Raw genomic sequence first — 22,491 nt, 5'->3', positions numbered from 1 at the left:
AAAAAAAGAAAAGAAAAGAGCAATCGAGACTCAAAACATTACATACCAATGTTTGTATCTAATCAATGTTTATATCTAATCAGTGTTTGTATCAATTGATTTTATTGATTTTACATAGAAGTATAGGCTTAATTCAGAAAACAATGCCAGCACTGTATCATATAATCTTGAAATCTTTTTCTAAAATGCAGAGACAAGAAAAATATGTCAGGGCTGGGAATGTGGCTTAGTGGTAGAGTGCTTGCCTAGCATGCATGAAACCCTGGATTCAATTCCTCAATACCACGTAAACAGAAAAAAGCTGGAAGTGGAATTGAATTGAGTTGTGGCTCAAGTGGTAAAGCTACAGATTTGAACACAGAGAGGCTCAGGGACAGAGCCCCAGCCCCAAGTTCAAGCCCCAGGACTGGCAAAAAAAAGGAAGAAAAGAAGAAAGGAAGGAAGGAAGGAAGGAAGGAAGGAAGGAAGGAAGGAAGGAAGGAAGGAAGGAAGGAAGGAATAGAAAAATATGTCAGATACCCTAGTAGGAAGGATGAACGAAAAGCATTATTTTAAGCAAGGCATGGTGGTTCATGGCTATGGTCCTATCTATTAAAAAGGTAGAGATCTGGAAGATCTGGAAGACCCCACATCAACCAGTAAAAAGCTGAGCATATTGGGCATGCTTGTCATCCCAGCTATGGCAGGAAGAATAAATAGGAGGATTAGAGTGCCAGCTGACCTAGTATAAACATGAGGCCCTACCCTCATAAATGGTGGAGCACCTGTCTATCAAGCATGAAGCCCTGAGTTCCAACCCCAGGACTGCCATAGAATTACTATTTTAAGAAAGTAAAACACTGCTATTGGAATGGGAACCGTAGCCAAAGATCCAACTAAAGGAAATGTTCTAAGTTGGAAATAATACTTAAATATGCAAACAAAAGAATTTATCCAAACAACACAGTTGAAAATGGGACCTACCTGGACTCATGTCAGTAATTGTGAACTAAAAGAACAACAACAAACTAAATAGTTGCAGCATAAGAAATTATTCTAAATGATGTCTGGGATCACCAAAAAGATCACAGTTTTCTTATGTATTTGGTAAGCACCAGGATGGAAAGAAGAACTAGGAAGCCAGGCACTGGTGGCTCACACCTGTAATCCTAGTTACTCAGGATGCTGAGATCTGAGGGTCACAATTCAAAGGCATCCTGGGCAGGAAAGGCTATGAGACTCTTATCTCCAATTAACCACCAGAAAACAGAAAGTGGTGCTATGGCTTCAAGTGGTAGAGTACTAGCCTTGAGAAAAAGTGTTCAGGAATAGTGCCAAGGCTCTGAGTTCAAGCCCCAAAAGAGAAAAACACAAAACCAAGAAAACCTAGAATTGCACAGTGAAAATGGTTATGCCTCAAGAAATATATACTCAATTATGCTTACATGCCAGTAAAAACACTTTCTCAGCTACTCATAAGTTTAGAAGTTTCCAACTACGTATATTCCTTTTGGAAAAAAAATTCTTGGAAGTGGAGGCTAGCTAGTGGAAGGGTAATTAACAACAACAAAAAAGGAAAAGGATCAGATTGTTGTGCAAAAGGATTTTCCCTGCCCTATGATTATCTCTAAATACAATCCTTATCTCATAACAAATATCCTAAAATAACAGAGCCCAATTATGAGAATGGGGAGACACTCACCTAGATGCTTTCTTAGTGGCTTATGAGTGAACCTTCCAACCAGCAGCCTTCATTACGAGTCATCTCTTATTATAGAAATTGCAGAAATCAGTCTGTAATTTGGGTGAAATCTTACAGAATTCTTTTCCTTGGATCTGACTTATCCAAACTCCAGTTCTCACAAATCTGTTCTCTATTCCAATAACTACAATTATCCTAAATTTAAAAAGACAGCAAAGGATAAAGTTCTAACATGATTTGTTCTTAGTTAAATTTGTTGAAGTGAGTATAGATCAACATGCACTTGTAACGCATAGACACCCCATGTACAACCATGCACCTTCCTTTGGGCCACAAGCTTCAAACCTTAACATAGTGTCACAACTAGAGAACTACCAGCGACACAAACTACTTTTTCAAATTTTCTCCAGTTTTTCTTGGGCTGCTGTTGGTGGCTGTGGTGGTGGTGGTGTGTATGTGTGTGTATTATTTCAGTGCAGTTGTATTATGTGTAAATCTGTATATCCCCTCACCAAAGTTCAGGAACATTAGAGTCTTATCAATACAAGGAAATCTTCCTTGCATCATTCAACTGGTACTGGCCACACCTGTAGCCCTAAGTACTTGGGAGGCTAAGAATGGAAGGATTGTTGTTTGAGGTCAGCTCAAGCAGAAAAGTTTGTGAGATTCCCCTCTGAATCCATCACTAGGTACAATGGCAAATGCCGGTCATCCTAGCTACAGATGAAGCTTGAAATAGGCAGATCACAGTTCAACCACATCCCTGGACAGGAAGTAAGATCCTATCTCGAAAATAACTAGGGCAAAAGAGGACTAGAGGCATTGCTTAGTGGTTGAACACTTGTCAACAAACATGAGGCCTGAAGTTCAAAATCCAGTACCACCAAAAGGCACACATAGCACTCTTCGCGGCACTAACACGTGGCAGTCACAGATCTGTTTTCCATTCCTTTGCTTGTGCTTGGTAATCATACATAATTTTGCTTTGGGAATTGACTCCTTTTTTCCACTAGGCATGTTTCCTAAATATTCATTCAACTTATTGCAGACATCACTGTTTTCGTTTTCCTCTCTGTTTTATTCCTGAGTAAAGCTCCACAGTACAGAATGAACCAGTTTGCTTACTCACCTGCTCACTGGACAACATTCTAGACTGTTTCCACTCAGTCTGGGGCTGGTTTGAAGTGAGTTATCAAAAGATTCTCCAGTGGTTTTTTGGTGAGTCTTTCTCTGGAGTACTTGTCCAGGAATGTATGGAAGTTACATGCTTAGCTCTTGAAGACGTTGAGACATTTCCACAGTGGCTGTACTATATACCCCCTGTCCACAGCCCACAAGGGATCTGCTGGCTCACCTGGTCAGCTTGGGACGTCCCTGGTTCACTCTAGTTATTCTGACAGGGTACAGGCACACCTGTCTTCATTTGCCTTTCTCTGGTGATTACAGATGTCAACTATGTTTTGTTTTTGCCTTCTGTATATCCTTCGCAGTAAAATAACACTGTGTCTGTCCCTCATTCAAACCTGATTCTTTTAGGGCTTTATACTCGTGTTTTCATTCTGTTATGGTCAGAGAACAAGCTCAGGCTCCTTTCAGTTGTTCTCAATTTACTATAGTTCGTTTTAAGATGAAGGAAATTGTCCATGGGCATTTGAGAAAACTTGCAGAAACTTTTCCATGGGCACTTGAGAAAAATGTGTATTATGCTCTTGTTGAGTGAAATGGTGTGTGTGTGTGTGTGTGTGTGTGTGTGTGTGTGTGTGTGTGTGTGTGTGTGTGTGTGTGTGTGTGTGTGACTTACATACAGATGGATGATGATGTTGTTTAGATCACATTTCTGCCAACATATTTGAGTGTCTTTACTGATTTAATATTTCCATTATTTTCTGAAAGGGGGATATTGAAACCCTTATCTACAAAGATAGCATGAATGTGTATTTTAATTAACATGTCCTAATTTTCAGATAAAATAGGGAAAGCAAAGTGTGTGCAAAGCAAAAGATAGATAACTTTACCTTTATATATAGCATATCCTTTTATGATACAGAATCATAAATGTATAGAAATAAATGTGCCGAAAATGACTATTATATCCAGAAATAGAATTGTAGACAGCTTTTTCTTTGTCTTCATGACTCTTTGGAATCTTAAAAAGCAAGATGAAAGTTTTAAAATTACTGATCAAGGCTGGGAAGGTGGCTCAGGGGTAGAGCGCTTGCCTTGCATGCCTGAGGCCCTGGGTTCGATTCCTCAGCACCACATAAGCAAAAAGAAAAAAAGCCAGAAGTGGTGCTGTGGCTCAAGTGGTAGAGCGCTAGCCTTGAGCTGAAGAGCTGAGGAACAGCGCCCAGGCCCAGAGTTCAGGCCCCACGACCGGACCCAAAAAAAAAAAAATTACTGATCAATGATGATATATGTCTGTATTTGTAGATACTTGATAACCCAACTCATGTCATGTTTTTCAAGATTTATTGTTCTTTCAAAATCTTCAAGGATTCCTCAAAATTACATCCTAGGTGTACTGTGTATAAATAAGTATCTGAAAAGGCAAAAAAATACTTAGCAAAATAAAATCTAACCCAAATAAAAGTAAAATGTGGTCAGGTACCAGTGGCATGCCTGTAGTCCTAGCTCCACAGGAGGCTAAGCCCTGATAACTGTTGTCCAAAGCCAAATCAGGCAGGAAAATCCATGAGACTCTCATCTCCAGTTAACCATTAAAAAGCCAGATATGGAGCTGTGGCTCAGATGTAAAGTGCTTATCTTGAGCAGAAAAGCCAGGGGACAGCGCCCAGGTCCTGAGTTCAAGTCCCAGTATCTGCACACACACACACACACACACACACACACACACACACACACACACACACACACACTGTATGGTAACATTTTTTTATATTTTTATTATTTGTGAACATACTGTACAGAGGGGTTACAATTACATGGGCAAGATAATGAGTACATTTCTTATCAAGCATTGCAGCCTCCTCCTTTGTTTCCCCTTCCCATCCCTTCCGATGTATGGTAACATTTTTAAGAATACAACTGCAACTGGGCTCTCCTGGCCCCCACTGTAATCCTAGCTACACAAAAGGCTGAGATCTGAGCATCATTGTTCAAAGCTGGCTTGGGCAGGGAAGGCTATGAGTCTCTTACCTCCAAAACCTACTCAAAAAATCCAGAAATGGTCCTGTGGCTCAAGTGGTAGAGCGCTAGCCTTGAGCAAAAGACTCTAAAGGATAGCCTGCAAGCCCTGAGTTCAAGCCCCAGGACTAGCAGGAAGAAAAAAGAATACTTCATTATAACATTATTTCTGTGATTATTGTGCTTTGATGTTTTTAATCTCTTTTTAAACAACCCTTGAAAATTTTTGTATAGATTTCACATTTGTTACTTAAGAGAATTCTAAGTAGTCTAAGAAAAAGTATTAACTCTAAAGTACAATTATCTCACTATCAATTAGAAATATTGATTGATATAATAATGATATAATTATACCACATAATTATATTATAATTGTATTATAATAATTACAATATACTTTTATTATATACTCATAATATGCGCTGTATTGTTATATTATATATTAAATAATAGTATATATTGTAATAATTATATTGTTCCATTGTATAGTATATATTATTAAAATTAAATTATTATAGATTAGATTAGATTATATAAGTTATATTATTAAATACTAGGTAATTCAAAAATTATCTAATGTTTTTGCCAAATATATACCTTCTAATTAAAATGTGAGATTATGATTCTAATTTACTATTGGAAATCTTACATAAATATTTAGCTTCTCAAGATATTTTAGCTTCTAAGATATTTTATTGCATTTACCTTTCAATTTTTCTACAGCTTATTCAGAAACATTTTAGAACTTTTTGTAATAAAAAATAAGTTTTTACTAATTCAAAGTCTCCCCAGTGATATTCTACTTTATGTTATGTAAAGATTTTATTCCCTTGGTTCTGTGATTTATTTCACTAAAAATTTTTTTATATGTAGATTTTAATTTTTTTTCTTTTTTAAAAAAACTTTATTGTGAAGGTGATGTACAGAGGGGTTATAGTTACATAATCAGGTAATGAGTACATTTCCTTTTGATTTTTAAAGAGTATATTTTTAAGACAAATGTAAGTTGGATATAGTTGCCCTGTCTACATTTCAACAATTCACACCACATCAAAGTCCCTTTGTGTTCTCGAGAATGAACTTGTCAGTGCTGTGACCATGTCTGCCTGTAAACTGTAAAATTCAGTAAAATATCTGGAATGTTTTTCAAGATCCAGCTGCCAGAGTTCTATCTATATGGACCTGTAATTCTGCTTTTAACCCCTACATCTTTTTATTACAGCTTGTCTTACGGCAAAGCTTATTTCAAAGATGTACTGCTTTGGAAAACAGCAACTAAAGCAATTTTTGATAAAAATCAGTGAAGTTTTCAACCTTACAATATGTGATTGATAAAGCAAGATCATCACAAATACACATAAAACCTACCCAGCAGACTTTCTACCTCCCCCTTTTAATCTGAATAGAAAATTTATCTTGTCTTTCACTGCTGTCTAATAGTTTGGTTTCATGAAGTATTCTCATTTGTGTTAAGATTGATCATTTTTATTCCTTTTCTGGCCTTGGATCTCATAAAAGTAGAGACTATTGCAGGCTTTAGGCCATCAGACATTCTTCACTTTCTCTCAGGGTTTATAGACGAAGTGTTTAATATTATAAAGTCTGAAGGTCAACTTCCTGTTGCCATGAAGGATTTGAATGTCCTCATAGAAGCTACTCCCCAATTCCCTGAATGGCTTAAAAATCCATTCAAGAGAAAGTGCTGAAGAAGCTGGACATTGGTGGGTCATACCTATAATCCTAGTTACTCAGGATGCTGAGATCTGAGGACTGAGGTTCAACGCCAACCCAGGCAAATAAAGGCCACAAGACTCTTATCTCCAACTACCCAACAAAAAAGACAGAAACAGAGCTATGGCTCAAGTGGTAGAGCACCAGCAGTGAGCAGAAAAGCCCTGAGTCCAAGCCCTTAGGACTAGAACAACAACAAAAAATGTCTGAGAAAGAAAGGCTTGTGTATACCAGCTAATTAGAGAGAAACATGGACAGAAAGGAGCAAAACACATATACTAAAGGGGACTTTGTTCTTGTTTGCTTAAGATTTTATATTGTTTACTATTAAAGCTTGGGGTATGCTGATTAAAGTAGGAAAGTTTAATCTATAATTTTAATTCTATGAGAATAAATTATGATATATAATTTCTACTAATTACTCCATGCTTTTGATTTACAAAATTTGATTTAGCTATTTCTGGGTTCTGAGGGATAAAATTAGTAGCAGAGAGGAAATACAGTTCCAAGCTGACATGTCCAAACTGTAATGTTTTCTACAATTATATCTCAACATCTGTGTACAAGCACACTGACATTTCTGAAGTCAAACTCTCAAGGAATCACTGCTAAATCTGTGTTAAATGTTTTCTCTCTCTTATTGCCAGTCTCATCAAGAAATCTCCATGAAACACTCACATTTAGTTAGCATTGACTGGGGTAATTCCCATGGTATCTTCTTTCTACAAATAGTCTTCAGTTTCTGTCTTCAAATAGTTGACAGGAATAGTTAATGCTGTGTTTTCTGAAAGCCTTCATAAAAGCTGATCCTTTATAAAGGATAATTCAGGGGTAAAGGTCCTGTATTTATACATATATACATAATACCTTTATATTTTATATATGTTCTATAAATATGTTTATATATTTTATATTTATATATATACATCTGTATTTATATTTATACATATGCATTCATATACATATATACATCTATATGTATATGTATACATATACATATAGATGTATATATATAACAAAATAGAGATAATAGCTTATATATTTAAACAGATAATAAAATTAACAAGAAAAATATTAACATACCAAAAGAAACAGGTAAAGAACATACCAAAAGAAACAGGTAAAGAATAGAAAGAAAGCAGAAAAATGCATCAGCTAATGTATAGGGAAGCTTAATTAACTCATTAAAATGTGAAGACAGCAATTTTGCCTAGCAAATCATAGTTAAATGATTAACAACAATTTATTTACTAAATGGATGAAGTAATATTTCCCACTCATCCAACTTGCAAAGAGCTTTTAGGAACAACATAAATCTACAGAATTATCAGGATTCCCAAAGAAAAAGATTATAGCATCAGGTAACTGATATACTGAATATATATATTCAATATATATTCACATATATATCCAATATATTCAAATATATATAAATATATATGTAAATATATACAAATATATATTTGAATATCTTGATTCGAAATTCTTTTCCAGCTTGTTTTTGTTTTGGATAAGACTATGGAGACAACCACATTTTAGAACAAAAGGTAGTCACTGTCATTAACCACATTGCATATTGAAATTTATGATTTATCATAGTGTTCATGTAAAGGATAAGCTAGTCTCAACACATTATCTTGTAAGGGAAAAAGATGTAAAATCATATAATTTAAACAAATAACAGGTAGAACACCAGACATTTTATATTAAATGTGTGTAAGTGGTAACTTCAAGTATTATTATTTCCAATGAGAATATTTTCCCCAGCATAGACAACAACAGAGGTAAAATAGAGCAAAGGAAGAATCTTCATGGGGTCAGTGAACTGAATTCAGTTCCATCCATCTTAACCCCAAGAAAAGAAGTAGAAAATTAAACTCAGGGTAGGGGCAAGCTGATCCACTCTTGTTATATTATAGACACTTTTTAATGTTTGGGGTTCTCCCAAAAAATTAATTATTTTCTTTTTCTACAGTTTATCTGTGTTGCCCAGAAACCATTGACTTCCTGGAATTTTTATTAAGAATTCCACATTCTTGCCATGCTTTTCAGATACTGTGGCCACTGCCAATAAATCCTAATAAATTTTCACTTCTTTTCCTTCGATATCATCCTAGAGAATATGATTCAGACTCAAAATTAATCACCGATCATGTTAATGGTTCCTGGGAGTTTACTTCCGATACCCCTTATTATATTAAATCAAACTTGATAGTGTGCTACATCATTGCTCAGCTGGGTTTTCATAAAAGCACTGGTATTTAATATGATTTATGCCTAGTTTTCCGTTAATATCTGCTTATTGTATGCTTTATTTTTGAAACCACCATTCCTAGCAAATGACACTACTTTAAAATCTATCATACCATAAAAATATTTTATAAGAAACATTTTACAGTAAAAAGCATCACTTATAGTTACACAATAATGTCCAGGAACAATTTATTTGGCACAATCAAAATGTTAATATTTTACTTAGAGTTGTGAGAAAGTTTATGGGCATGTATATGTTTTGCTTCTTTAAAAGATAGATTAGCTGACCATATCATTAGGAGAATTAACGTATTGGGTTTTTTTTGTTTGTTTTTCTATTAAGCTTTGCAGCAAAGGGGCTGCTCTAGGCAAACCCTTTGAAGCATCTGCTGAAGATATAGCAAGCGTGGCAAGTTTCATTGAGACAAAGCTTGTCACCTGCTATCTACGAATGAGGAAGCCCGACCTTGCCCTGAATCACGCCCACAGGTAAAAAAAAAAAAAAAAAAAAAAAGTGCTAAAGCCCGCCAACCAAAAAGCAGAGGGCACTGTCTAAGCCTCCCTGATCACCATCTGTTTCATTTTAAATGAATGATGAGACAAACTATTTATGTACTGCTTTGTTGGTATAAAGCCAGGCAAATCAGGGACACACAGAAGAGAGCCACAAAACAAAATGGAAGAAACATTTAACAATGCTTCATAATCCAGAACAAATGAAAATGGCAGGCAATTGTGGTAGCAAATTGCTATAGAGGAGATGAAGAAGGGATGTGGTATTGATCGGTAAGAAGGATTTCCAAAACTTTGGAAGAGATGAGGAATGCTAGAAGGAAGCACATGTTAGAAGAGTATGGCTTATTTGGTGAGATACCATAGCTGATCCAAAGGGTATGAGCACCCTTAAAGATTCCTTTTCGGTATTTACATCCTCCCAGTGAGTGTTGTCATTGTGTTACCACAATGCGTTGTAGAATTTACCTGACCTACCTTTTCATCTATAAAAATATGTACTTAGACAGACACTGTAGGCTCACACTTGCAATCCTAGCTAGCCTGTGCAAGAATCTCTGAGACTCTGAACTCCAATTAATCAGCAAGTTATGGCTCATGTGGAAGAGTGCTAACCATGAGCAAAAAAGCTCAAGAAACATGCCTAGTCCCCGAGTTCAAGTCCCAGGACTGGTACACACACACACACACACACACACACACACACACACACACACACACACACACACACACAAACTGTACCCATCCCTGTCCTATCTCCTAGAGGTTTTGTTCTTAATTTTAGCCTGTATCAAAGAGAAATTCAATAAATTGCATGCCTTTCATCTATTCCTTTCCTTCAAATTATAATGCCTCAACTCCTCCTGTTTGACCTAGAGCAACTTACCTCTAATTTTTGTGTTGCTATTTCCTGTTTTTACAACCTTATACTTCCTTTTGGATACAAATAGTGAAACTAATATGAATATGAAAACCTAATGCCTTGCTTGCTTGTAGCCGCTGGAATCCATAATTGTCAGTTATATGAAGACCCATATGTAGGTGGAGGTCTGCTAACACAGCAGAAGTCCTTTACAAACCCACAACCACTAGGATATGAAACTTCTACCCAAGAAGTTTCACAGCTCTAACAGTGACTGGACTTGACTGGCAAAATCAGTTTGAAATTCACAAGATAACTTGCTTGAAAGAAATTCTCCACCTTAAATATAAACGATATAATCTAAACACAGATTCTCTTTGACACCAAAGGGAACTTCTGCCTTCTCTAATGTATCTAGAAATATTTTATACAATCATAGTTTCCAACCCAGTATCAGGATACATGGTCTGTCAAAGAATTTTACTCTATTTCCATTTGAAAGAGGCAGTAGGGGAAAGATAGCTTGTATTTCAGTATGTCAAAAATATTGCAACGTCTGGGCTCCTAGGTTAATTTGGGAGCCCAAAAAAATGGAAAAGCCAGTGAAAACTGAGACTAGATCAGTAAATGGAAAGGGATTTATAAACAATAATTAATTCAGACACATGGAAATAAATTATATTTCATCTTCTCCATGATTTTCAGCAGACATTAAAAAGGGCTTCCAATATGACCTACATTTTAGGGAAAATACTATAGTTCTGAATGTGCAGATGGGTGGGTTTTTAATCATATTTACTAATAGAAATTATATTTAATAAGTGTTTCAACTTGCATGATCATGAAAAAAGTCAATTCTTTTATTTAAAAAAATGGCAGTAGCAATGAAGAATCAAGAATCCCACCATTAATCAAATATAAGACCAATAAATAAAATGCATAGTTAGTAGACTTACTGTTTAGAATAAGAAATTTTCTGTTTTAAAACTGGGTGCTGTTTCAAGACCTTGAAATGTATTCAGAGGGAAAAAAATATCATGATGAATAATAGTATGTTCTTCTCTATTATAATACTATTAAATTTCATATACCTCTTTCTATGGAAAAAATAATTCTTGCTTGTAGGTTGAGCATTAAGTAAGAAATGCAAATCGATAGAGGTTAAACAGTCAATTCATACAATTAATAATGCACCAAGAGAAATAAATCATTTTACTGGGCTTGTCATGATGCAGTACTATAAAAGTCAGTGTATATGATTTTCATATGAAAACATTTTACCAGATCCCAGATTTTAAAACAAAGTCTGAAATATAATCAATAAATACATTTTGCAAAATTAATTAATTAATCAGGATACTTAGACTATAAATAGCAACAACCATTAGTTATACATTGAATGCCAAATTATGCTTTTGTATTACAGCTACATTGTCATGGTTGATAACTAATCATGGTTTGAAATTAAAATATTCCTTTTTTGCATTTATTTGCATTTGCTGAAGCATCCTCTCTTTAATTTCATGTAAATGTAAGGTCTACTGCATATCTTTAGGCATCTTGTTAACACACAAATTAGCTTAAAAATTACCGTTGTAGGTTTGCTTCTGATAAGAATGAATACACACTGTTTTGTCATGTAGAAGACTACAAGAACCATAACTTTCCAGTTTATAGATCAACAAAGATACATTTGGGAATCAATCAGCATGTATTGTCAGTTAAATAACGAGTGACACAAAGCCCTAGACACAATTGTTATCAAAAATCACTTTTTGCTTGTAATGAATACAAGAATACAAATAGAGATATCATTTTTCACTTCAGCCAAAAGTGAGATGTAGACTCACCAGTCAAGACATGAGCTCTCTCCTGAATCAGACTAGGGCCACTGTTTTTCAGTAGAGATTTGAACATTCCTGAGATGGGTTCCTAGTTACACTTGCCTCCTCAAAAACACAAAGCTTGCTGGAACTCTTTCCATGACTCTTCCTCTGTATTCCCCAGTTGTAGTTCTTCTTGCCAAATTGCTGCCACAAGGTGGCAGGCAATATGAAATCGAAGTTTTAAGTTCCAAGTATGTGGAAAGCTGCTATTTTTAACACTGTTCTATGATAGCGACATACAATCATTTTTCATTGAGAAAATAACAGAAGGCTGTTTCTGGGTTGGACCTCAGGCTAGTAGTTATAAACTGAAATACACAAGATACCAACAGAAGTACAAAACAAAAGCAAAAAGTACTTTAGTATTAGTAAAAGCATGAGATAAGTACAGACTTTGATCAATATTGTGAAGAAAAATATAATTTCATAATGTAGAAGCACAGAGACTGAAATCTGACTCCTACTCACAACTTAGCCTGAGCTTCATTTCTGTAACTTTTGGTTATAATAATTGGCCCTATTTCAGAAATATTATTATTTTTTGAAAATTATATATGGATCCATGGATTTTTTTAAATTCTATCCATGACAGAATTGCTGTTACTGATGAACCTGGGTTACTGCTGCAAACAACTTTTGCAGAACTGGGCAAAATAGATGAACAAACTGTTTTTCAAGCATTAGACAATTTTCAGACAAGCACTGAACTTTGAAAGAAAGGAATTATCCGTAGTGAGCTCCACCACTGTCTCAGCTTTTTACTGATTTTATTTTCATACCCTAATTATGGAGGCCAAGTTGAAATACGGTCTTCCTGAAAGGAAGGGATATAGATTTGAAGAGCTGACCACCAGCTATGCTGTTATTTTCAAGCAAATGACTGAAGAGGTCAAGGCTGCACAGAAGCACAGTGGCACAATCTGACCAGGCTCCTAGCCAAAGTCCAAGACAGGCATGTAAGGAGGGAAATTCCATGCAGCAGGAATTGCTATACAGAAATACTGGACAGCCAATGATGGTAGGAGATGCTTTTGGACCATAATAAAGTCTAAGAAATGTCATGTTGAAGGGTAGGAGCATGACCTATAGAAAGGGCCACACCTAGCCAGACACTGGTGGCTCATACCTATAATCTTAGCTACTTAGGAGGCTGAGATCTGAAGATCACCGTTCGAAGCCAGTCTGGGCAGGAAAGTCAGTGAGACTTTTATATCCAATAAACCACCAGAAGTGACTCTGTGGCCAAGTGGTAGAGAGCTGAGGAACAGCGCCTAGACCCAGAGTTCAAGCCCCAAGACCAACAAAAATTAAAAAATAACTAAATATAAGGGCCACACTTTGGCTTGAGAGCTAAAGTAGACCTGTTCCAGCAATGGCTTAAAACTAATCTTGATTAGAACAAGAGTATCTGCTATTTAGTTCTCTAACAGAAAAATCCTGACATTTTCTCAGGGAGGATATCATAAATCTAGTTTCCTTAGAAAATTTCATCTATGATGTCCAGCTTATAGTTAAAAATCACTACACATGCAAAAAAGTATGAAAATGAGACTACTTACAAAAATAATCAGCCCATTCATATAGATCCCAAGTTGACCCTATTGGAATTATTAGGAAAGATTTTAACAATGCCATGAAAATATTATATATTCAAGGACCTTAAGGTAAAATAATGTTATAATTATGAGGAGATGAGACTAAACAGAAACAGTCAAAATTATAGACAAGAATAAAATAAATGCTACTCATAGATTAACAAAATATCTGACACTTCAGAAGCACTGATTGACTAACATCAGATTGGAAACTGTTAAAGAAAAGGTTAGAGAAGTTGAGGGCAAATCAATAAAAATTACTCAACATGAATATAAGGAGAAAGAGATTTTAACAAGTTTATCCATATGTTAGTGTCCTGTCTTCAAGGATTAGTAATAAGCAACATTGCATATATATGATTGAATTCCCAGAGAAAGGGAAGGAGAATAAGAGCAAAACAAATCTATTAAATTTCCCAATTTTGTTACTTTTTAAATAAGAAAATCCAGTAGCCCCAACTGGGGAAAATATACAGAGAACTATATTTAAACTATACCAAGAGGAAGAGAAGCTATGATAGTAGCCAGAGAAGTGGGGCACAGGCAAGAGAATGGTGCTGAAGACTACAGACAACTTTCCATTGGAAATTATGGATTTCAAAAACTAATGGAACAACTGTTGAAAGAAAAGTGTGAAGCCAGAATTGCCATTTCAGCAAAATATTACTAAAACACAAGATCAAAATTTAGAAATTCATAAAATTACAGTTGAAAGGTTATTCCCAAGTAAAACTGCATAATTAGAATGCTGAGAGATATTTCATATTTCAAGAAATTGCAATAAATTGAAACTTGGATCTGCATTAATAATTGAGCAGCACCAGAATAACAAATGCTTGAGTAAATCTAAATGACTGTTTTTCTCCCTCAAAAACCTTTTTAAAGATGAGTGCTTCTGCTGAAAATAACACCATTTTGCAAAATTGTCTAAAGTAACAATATTAGAAAAAATAAGTGTGTGTTTTGATATAAGAGAGCTATAATACCACAATGACCTGCTAACTTTACTACACTGAGGTGTTTAGAAGATATAACACAATATTAACTTCAAATATGCTGTGATAAATGAAAGATATTTCTTATAATGTCTAGAGTAACCATTAAGAATAAAAATGTATTTAGTGTTGAATTGAAATCCCTCTGTACAACTACTAGAAATAATAATAATAATAAATATTTTAAATATACCTAGGAAGCCAGTAAAGGGCTTTAATTTATTTAATATTTACATAATTGAAAATAAATCAAGAAAGAAGACTGAAGAGAACAAAATAATAGATGGGGTACTAGGAAGCAATCACAAAATAGAGAACTCAAATCATATTGATAATTACATTAAGCATGATATATTGTTTAAACTTTCCAGTTTCACAGCAACTGTCATGATTTCACTACACGTTATTTACAGAGAACATCAAGTGAAAGATACATATATACATATACACCATAAAACAGAAAAAAAATTCCATTAAACTCTTCTATGTTACTACCAAAGTAGATTTCACAAAAAGGAATATTACCAGAGATAAAATATGATGAATGAAATTTCAAAACTTTTGAAATATTAACACAATGGAATTACATAAGAAGTCCAATCATGTTTAATAACTAGAAAATCCTCCTGAATAGTTGGAAAGTAATTGATGTATTTTTGACTTATGGGTCAAAAATAATGAAACAAATGAAAAACTTCAACATTTATTATCCTTGGCTTGCAGAAATAACTTTGCTGCCTCTATTTTTTCCCTCTGAAATTCAAATAAACTACCGTTTCTGAATCTCAAAAGATACCAGGCTCATATCTTATTTCGATTCTACCATTAATAGCAAACAGGTTGTTTTCACTGGTATTAATAAACTTTGTATTTTCATAATGATAACTATTTTAAAATATTCTTTGCAAATGTAATAGATAATCAACAAAGTAGATACTTTGGCACTGTCTATGAAAATACAATTTTTGAAGTGTCATTCTCTAATATTGACTATTAAAATGTTCCCCAGTTATATCAGCTGATAGCACTACAAAACCTCATAAGTTATAGATTGAATTAGTTGTTATAGAAGTAATATGAATTCTACAGATTTGTTGCAGATCTCAAAAAGTTAGATATTTTAAACGCAATGTTTTCTTTGTTATTATTACTCAATGATTAAAACCTGGCCATTAATTTCAGTAGGTCTATAGCATCAGAAAAAAAAATTTTTTAATTCTAAAGCTTCTAGAGGAAACTAAACAAAGCCAAATACTATACTAAAACAAAAGGTGATGTTGCTGGTGCCAATCTCTACTCCCCCCGCCTCTCTCCCTCTCTCTTTCTGTTTCTCTGTCTCTCTCCTTCCCTCTCTCTCTCTCTCTCTCTCTCTCTCTCTCTCTCTCTCTCTCTCGCTCGCTCGCTCACTTGCTCGCTCTTTGCTCTCGTTCTCGCTCTCTCTCGGACTGTAAGTAGCTGTGCAAAGTAGTTTCAATTCAACATGTCTCCACTTTCTTGGTATGCACAGATATACAGGTTGCTAAGCAACAAGGCTAGTATTACTGATGAAGCATAATAATTGGGAACACAAGTATGAGTGTGTGGTTGTGTGTGTGTGCCTGTGTGTGTGCCAGTGTGCAAGTTCTGTGGCTTGAACTCAGAGCCCAGGAACTGTCCCTGAGCTTTTCCACTCAAGGCTAATACCACTTGAGCAACAGCTACACTCAGTTTTTTGTTTTGTTTTGTTTTGTTTTGCTTTGTTTTGTTAGTGGTTAGTTGAAGATTTTTAGTTTTAGTTATATATTTAGTTATATATTTTTAGTTATATATATATATATATATTTTTTTTTAGTTATAGATTTTTCCTGGCTTCAAACTATGATCCTCAGATCTCAGGCTCCAGGGTAGCTAAGATTGCAAGCATAGCCACCAATGACCCATGGCATATGATTTTATATATGCATAAATATATGACACCTCTCTATAAATTATGTAAGAGCTATATATAAAGATAGATATATATCTACATATCAAGAAAGAAAAGAAAAAATGGAAGGAAGGAAGGAAGGAAGGAAGGAAGGAAGGAAGGAAGGAAGGAAGGAAGGAAGGAAGGAAGGGAAGGAGGGAAGGAGGGAGGGAGGGAAGGAGGGAGGGAGGGAGGGAGGTATCAGACAGAGAAAAAAAAGAACTTATGGTATCTTTCTTTGGAAAAACACATAGGCAATTGTTTTAATGATATTACCATTCATTCATAAACATCTACATTGTTTATACTCATTTTCATCAACTATAAAAAATTCCTGCTAGCTAGAAAAATTTCTACTGCTTCCTGACTTACTGATTCTCCTTTCAGTTAAATGAAATAATAGCAACATATGTTTGTACTATCTTGCAAGTGTCTATACTTATGGAAAGTTATACATTTGGCTTTTTCAAAGAATTAGGTACATTAAATACTGTATGGATGTCTCTGCCTTTTGTTATTGTTTATCCATTAAAATGAATCTACCTATATAAAAAGATTCTCCCAAAACTGGGGGCATGATTTGAATGATTTTGTACCTACTTAGCAAGCACAAACCCCTGAGTTCAAGCTCCAGTACCATAAAAATATTACTAAAAGTCAGATGTGGTGGTTGATAACATAAATCCTATTTACTCAGGAGGCTGAGATCAGGAGGATTGTGGTTTGAGTCCAGCCCAGGAAAAATGTTCACCAAATTCCAGCAAATAGCTTGGCATGATGGTACATGCCTGTCATCCCAGCTTTGCAGCCATTGTAAATAAAGTAATTGTGGCCAAGGCCAGTCTGAGCATAAATGTGAAATCTTATTTATAAAGTAACTAAAGCAAAGAGGGTTAAAGGTATGGCTCAAGTGGTGAAGTGCCTGCTCAGTAAACACAAGGTCTTAAGCTCTAACTGAAGTATTAAAAAGAAAAAAATACTTAGATGATAGATTAGATAGTTATTTTTTACTGAAGATGACATTGAATACTTCAAGTTTTTCTTTAAACCCTAGAATTAACATGACAATTGCTACAGAAGAGCAAATAGTGTGTTTACTGAACCACATTGCAAGGAACAACCACTTAAAAAGTTAAGCACTTACAAAGAAACCTTTCTCAGGCTGGGTTCCAGTGGCTCACACCTGCAATCTTACTTATTCAGGAGACTGAGATCTGAGGACCACAGTTCAAAGCCAGCCCAGGCAGGAAAGCTTATGAGACTTACCTCCAATAAACCAGCAAAAACCAGAAGTAAAGGTGTGGCTCAAGCACCAGCCTTGAGTTAAAAAAAAAAAATCTAAGCAAGAGTATGAGGCCCTGAGTATCAGTAACAGCACACGCACACACACACATTCTCAGGCAGAGAACAAAGAAAGCATCCTATGAATGCCTACCAAAGGCAAGTAAGAATAAGACTTATATAAAACCTGGCTTAATCCTTTCAAGAACTTCATGATGTAGTTTTCTTATTCCCACTTCACAGGTAGGAATAAGGCATCCATAACATCTGTGATACCACAGTCAGTTTTCTTCCTAAAAAAAATAAAATAAAATAATCATTGACAAAGATTGAAAGAGTGACATTGATCAAGATACACTGTATGTATAAACTGCTTTGGTGAATGGCAACCCCTTTGTACAACTACTTATAATAAAAAAAATTCTCCCCCAAAAACCTGGCAGTTATCTCATTCCACTCTGAAAAATGATTTTTTTAATCACACCATCTTGAAAATCTGAAGGAACTGCTATGCAGACCTGAGCATGAATAAAAGTGTGGTAAATGCTGTCCCCATAGTCATCCAGCCTGGTTTTGCCGAATGTTCTGGAAAGCCTTGCTTTCCTCCTGCAGATGTACATGTAATGACATTACAGACATCTACAATGCTTAAATACCAACATTCCACTTGCACACACGTCCTCCACCAACTTCCTTTCCTGACCACAGAAGACTTTGACTATCCTTTGAATTAATAAAAACAGCTTTGCAATGTATACACATAGCCTTCTTTAGAGAAAAAGCAGGAAAAAGGAACAATACATATTAAGGCAAATCAATTCTGAAAAAAAACTAAAATGGGTCCCAATATGGTGCACACAGCTGTACGTCTTCAAGTCATCATTTGAATAGCTTAGTAAGAACAGGAGAAAAAGGACTCAGATGGCTGAGACATCTTGCTAGAAAATTCTGGAAAAGAAGAAGGAAAAAGAGGAAGAAGAAGAAAAGGACTGTTTAAAAAGAGATGAAAATATTTTAACAATAGTTCATTACCTTTACGTATTTGTACAAAGGAGTTGCATTTAATGACGGTTTACTGATTGGTGAGTCTTTTTTTTTTCTATTTTGGTTGGTCGTGGGGCCTAAACTCTGGGTCTGGGCACTGTCCCTCAGCTCTTTAGCTCAAGGCTAGTGCTCTACCACTTGAACCACGGCACCACTTCTGCCTTTTTCTACTTACGTGGTGTGTATGTGGTTCCTAGCCAAACCCAGGGCCTCATGCATGCAAGGCAACCACTCTACCACTGAGCCACCTTCGCAGCCCCAGGAGTCTTGATCAGTGTCATTTTTTCAATATTTTCACCCATCCCTTTAACCTGCTCCTTTCCTCACTCATCTGGATTTTGTAGCATACACATTGGGTTCTTGACTACATTATCCCCTGCCCTTCTCTCTTTCATTCATCTTCCACTCTCCCCACCGTTCCCTTCTCACCCCTTTTGATCGCCCCTTTCCTGGTATCCATTTTGTTGAACTTTGACTGTCTTTCTAAGAAATTATACTACTTAAGCCCTCCCTTGAATCTACCATATTTCAGTTAATACATCTGCACAAAGTTGCATACCACCCACCTAATGTATGTATTTATTCGTTTATGAGCTAATTCTAACTTCTCCATGAGCAAAAACCATGCAATCTTTGTCACTGAACGGAATTTTTTCCAGGTCTTTCCATTTCTTTACAAATGGTAGAATATTATTCTTTCCAATACATGAGTAAAATTCCTTTGTGTATGTATACCACATTTCTTAATCACTTGTCCGTTGAGGGGGTGTTCTGGGCTGACTCTATAGCTTGGCTATGGTGACTAATGCTGCAGTTGAAGCTCTTGGCCATATTACCTAAGGTGGTCTCACACATTTCTGGTCTCAGTTGATCCTCCAACCTCAGTTTCCATATGCCACGACTATGCCATCATGCCTGGCTAAAAGGAGAAAAGTTTTAAGACACAATAAAAGCAGAAAAGGAAGCTTGGGCCCTTCTTGAACCTCCTGCAGTGGGAGGGTTCTGAAATCACATCACCTTCCCTTAGCCTGGCCAAATTGCATTCTCTAGATGACATCTATTTACCTATATTAAACATATTTTTGCTATAGAAGAGTTTGATTCATTAATTAATCAACAGGGAAATAGCCCTGCCTACTCTTGTCTTCATTATACTTGGTCTTTTCTTCCATGTCTCTCTTCAAGTTGATCACCTTCATTTTTTACTTCTCACATTAGCATTCACTATGTTTAGCCTAACCTCAATTTTGAAATCAGTGTCCATTTGGCCCTAACTTCACTTTTCCCTTTTTCTCATGGACAATAGAGTTCATGCTCGTAATCCTAACTATTCAGGAGGCTGAGCTCTAAGGATCGCAGTTGCAAGTCAGCCCAGGGACAGGAAAGTCCCCGGGATTCTTATCTCCAAAAGGCCAGAAGTAGAGGTGTGACTCAAGTGGGAGAACACCAGCCTTGAGCAAAAAAGCTAAGAAATTGCAACTTGGTCCTCAATTAAGCCCCAGTACCACTGTTCACATGCAATGCATACACAAAGTGGTTCACAAAAAAAAAAATGTACTCATTACCTTACTTATGTAACTGACTGTAATCCCTCTGTACATCACCTTTACAATAAAATAAAATAAGGAGGATAGTATTGTTTTGTCATGTTACATCTGTGAAATATTTGTTATTAGCCATTTGTTTCCTGCTTTGGACTTGCAGTGACATCTTCAGAGAACAGATGAGGGGCACTGATGTTCTTTCCAGGCCGAGTAGTGCCTTCAAGGGGGACATTGTTCATTTTGATACTGAAGCTGGCAAGAAGGCTCTCTGTGGGTGGGTGTGTTCTTATGTTATCTTAAGATGATTCATTTATATTAGTTTTCCACTCACTAATATACCAGCTCTAAAATCCATTCTGATGGGTTGAGAGAGTCACTTAACCTTTCTGTAAATCCATTCTTCGGAAATTCTCACTGGGGTCTTAAAAGCATTCATGTACTTACAATTTTTAAATGTTCTAAAACATGTAAGTAATGTGGCCTGAGGTTAGCATGAATAATGAGAGCAGGGAAGATATGTTTGTTTCTATTTCCTGATCTTCCTGCAGGATCAACTAATGGGCAAAGAAAGGTCCTAGGCTGGCAAGAATAAATTCCGCCAGCTGGGTGCAATGGCTTATGCTTGTAATCTGTACTATTCAGGAAGCACATATAAACATGATTTTTACAGCTGCGATACAGTGGGAGTGAACATCCCTTAAAACTGTGCTGGTTAAATTTGGAAATGGAGTGGTCTTACTTTTCTTCTAAGTTTATAGCTACTAATATTTTGCAACATCAATAGTATATGTATCCCTAGAGGGACACTTCCTCTGTTTAATATTGGTCTGGACCTATTCCAGTTGTATTTGTGTGTGTGTGTGTGTGTGTGTGTGTGTGTGTGTGTGTGTGTGTGTGTGTGTGTGTGGTGTTTTTTGGTTCCATTTTGAGGTTTGAACTCAAGGCCTGAGCATAGTCTCTGAGCTTCTTTGGCTCAAGGTTTAGCACTCTACCACTTGAGCCACAAATCCACTTCCAGCTTTTTTTGTTTTTGGTAGTTTATTGGAGAGAAAAGTCTTGGAAGACTTTCCTGCCTTAACTGGCTTCAAATTGCAATCCTCAAATCTCAGCCTCCTGAGTAGCTAGAATTATAGGCATGAGCCACATGCAGCGTCTATTCTAATATGTCTTTTTTTACATGTCAAAGTAGCAGATCTTTGTGAAGACATTAAAAACTGGAAGGACAGAAGAAAGGAAGGAAGGGAGGAAGGGAGGAAGGGAAGGAGGGAGGGAGGAAGGAAGGAAGGAAAGGTAGAGAAGGAAGGGAACCCTATTACGGTTGGAAGCATGGCTCAGATGGTAGAGCACCAGCCAATGAACAAAAGTGTCAGATACCAAGTTCAAATCCTGGTCTTGGACAAAAAAAAAGAAAAAAAGAAAAAGGAGTACAGTGTCTTAGGGCTGGGACACAGCTCAGTGGCAGTGTCTGCCTCCCAAAATGGCTTCCCCAGTGTTTTCCCAGCCCCTCCCCCAGCACTGAAATCTCTTATGAGACCTACAGGCTATCTGATGTGAATGTAACAAGAGATGAACTCAGATCAAGCCAATAAAAACTCAGATGCCAATCCATGTTCAAGGTACAGCATTTGCCAAGCAGCGTTTCATATTTTAAATTCTCTTCTCCTTGTCCGGATAGAAATCCCTTGTTCAGACTGATAAGCATCTGACAGATCCAAACATATGTTTTCATAATGTCTTCATTAAGATCATCAGCCAAACAAGTTTCCTTTTTTTCAATAATTGATATGCTGAAAATATATAGAGATACAAACCGTATTGGTACAAATTTCCGTTCTGGTACAAACCATGTGGAAATAGGGCACCGTTTGGCAGGAAGAAGAGGTGGAGTCTAAGATATACAGATGGAATTACTATCCTGATTTTTAGAAAAGATGCTACTGTACTAATAGAATATTCTACTCATGAGAAATTGGCTCACTATAGACCCTAATCCCCTTGTGCCTTAATATTTCAACCC

At 36.0% G+C, this 22,491-nt stretch overlaps 1 protein-coding gene across 2 annotated transcripts in view; it reads left to right on the top strand.

The window, feature by feature from the left end:
* The window catches only part of Spata16 (spermatogenesis associated 16), a 239,033-nt gene that overhangs the window by 89,186 nt on the left and 127,356 nt on the right, over positions 1–22,491 (top strand). For both annotated transcript variants that reach the window (XM_070041296.1, XM_070041298.1), the window contains exon 3: positions 9,153–9,298. In XM_070041296.1, coding sequence (XP_069897397.1) covers positions 9,153–9,298 — 146 coding nt within the window. The remainder of the gene's footprint in view (positions 1–9,152; positions 9,299–22,491) is intronic.

The sequence above is a fragment of the Dipodomys merriami genome, unplaced genomic scaffold (genome assembly GCF_024711535.1).
Source record: "Dipodomys merriami isolate MVZ:Mamm:240054 unplaced genomic scaffold, mDipMer1.0.p SCAF_306, whole genome shotgun sequence".
Classification (NCBI taxonomy): domain Eukaryota; kingdom Metazoa; phylum Chordata; class Mammalia; order Rodentia; family Heteromyidae; genus Dipodomys; species Dipodomys merriami.
This window is presented reverse-complemented; position numbering and strand designations above follow the sequence as displayed.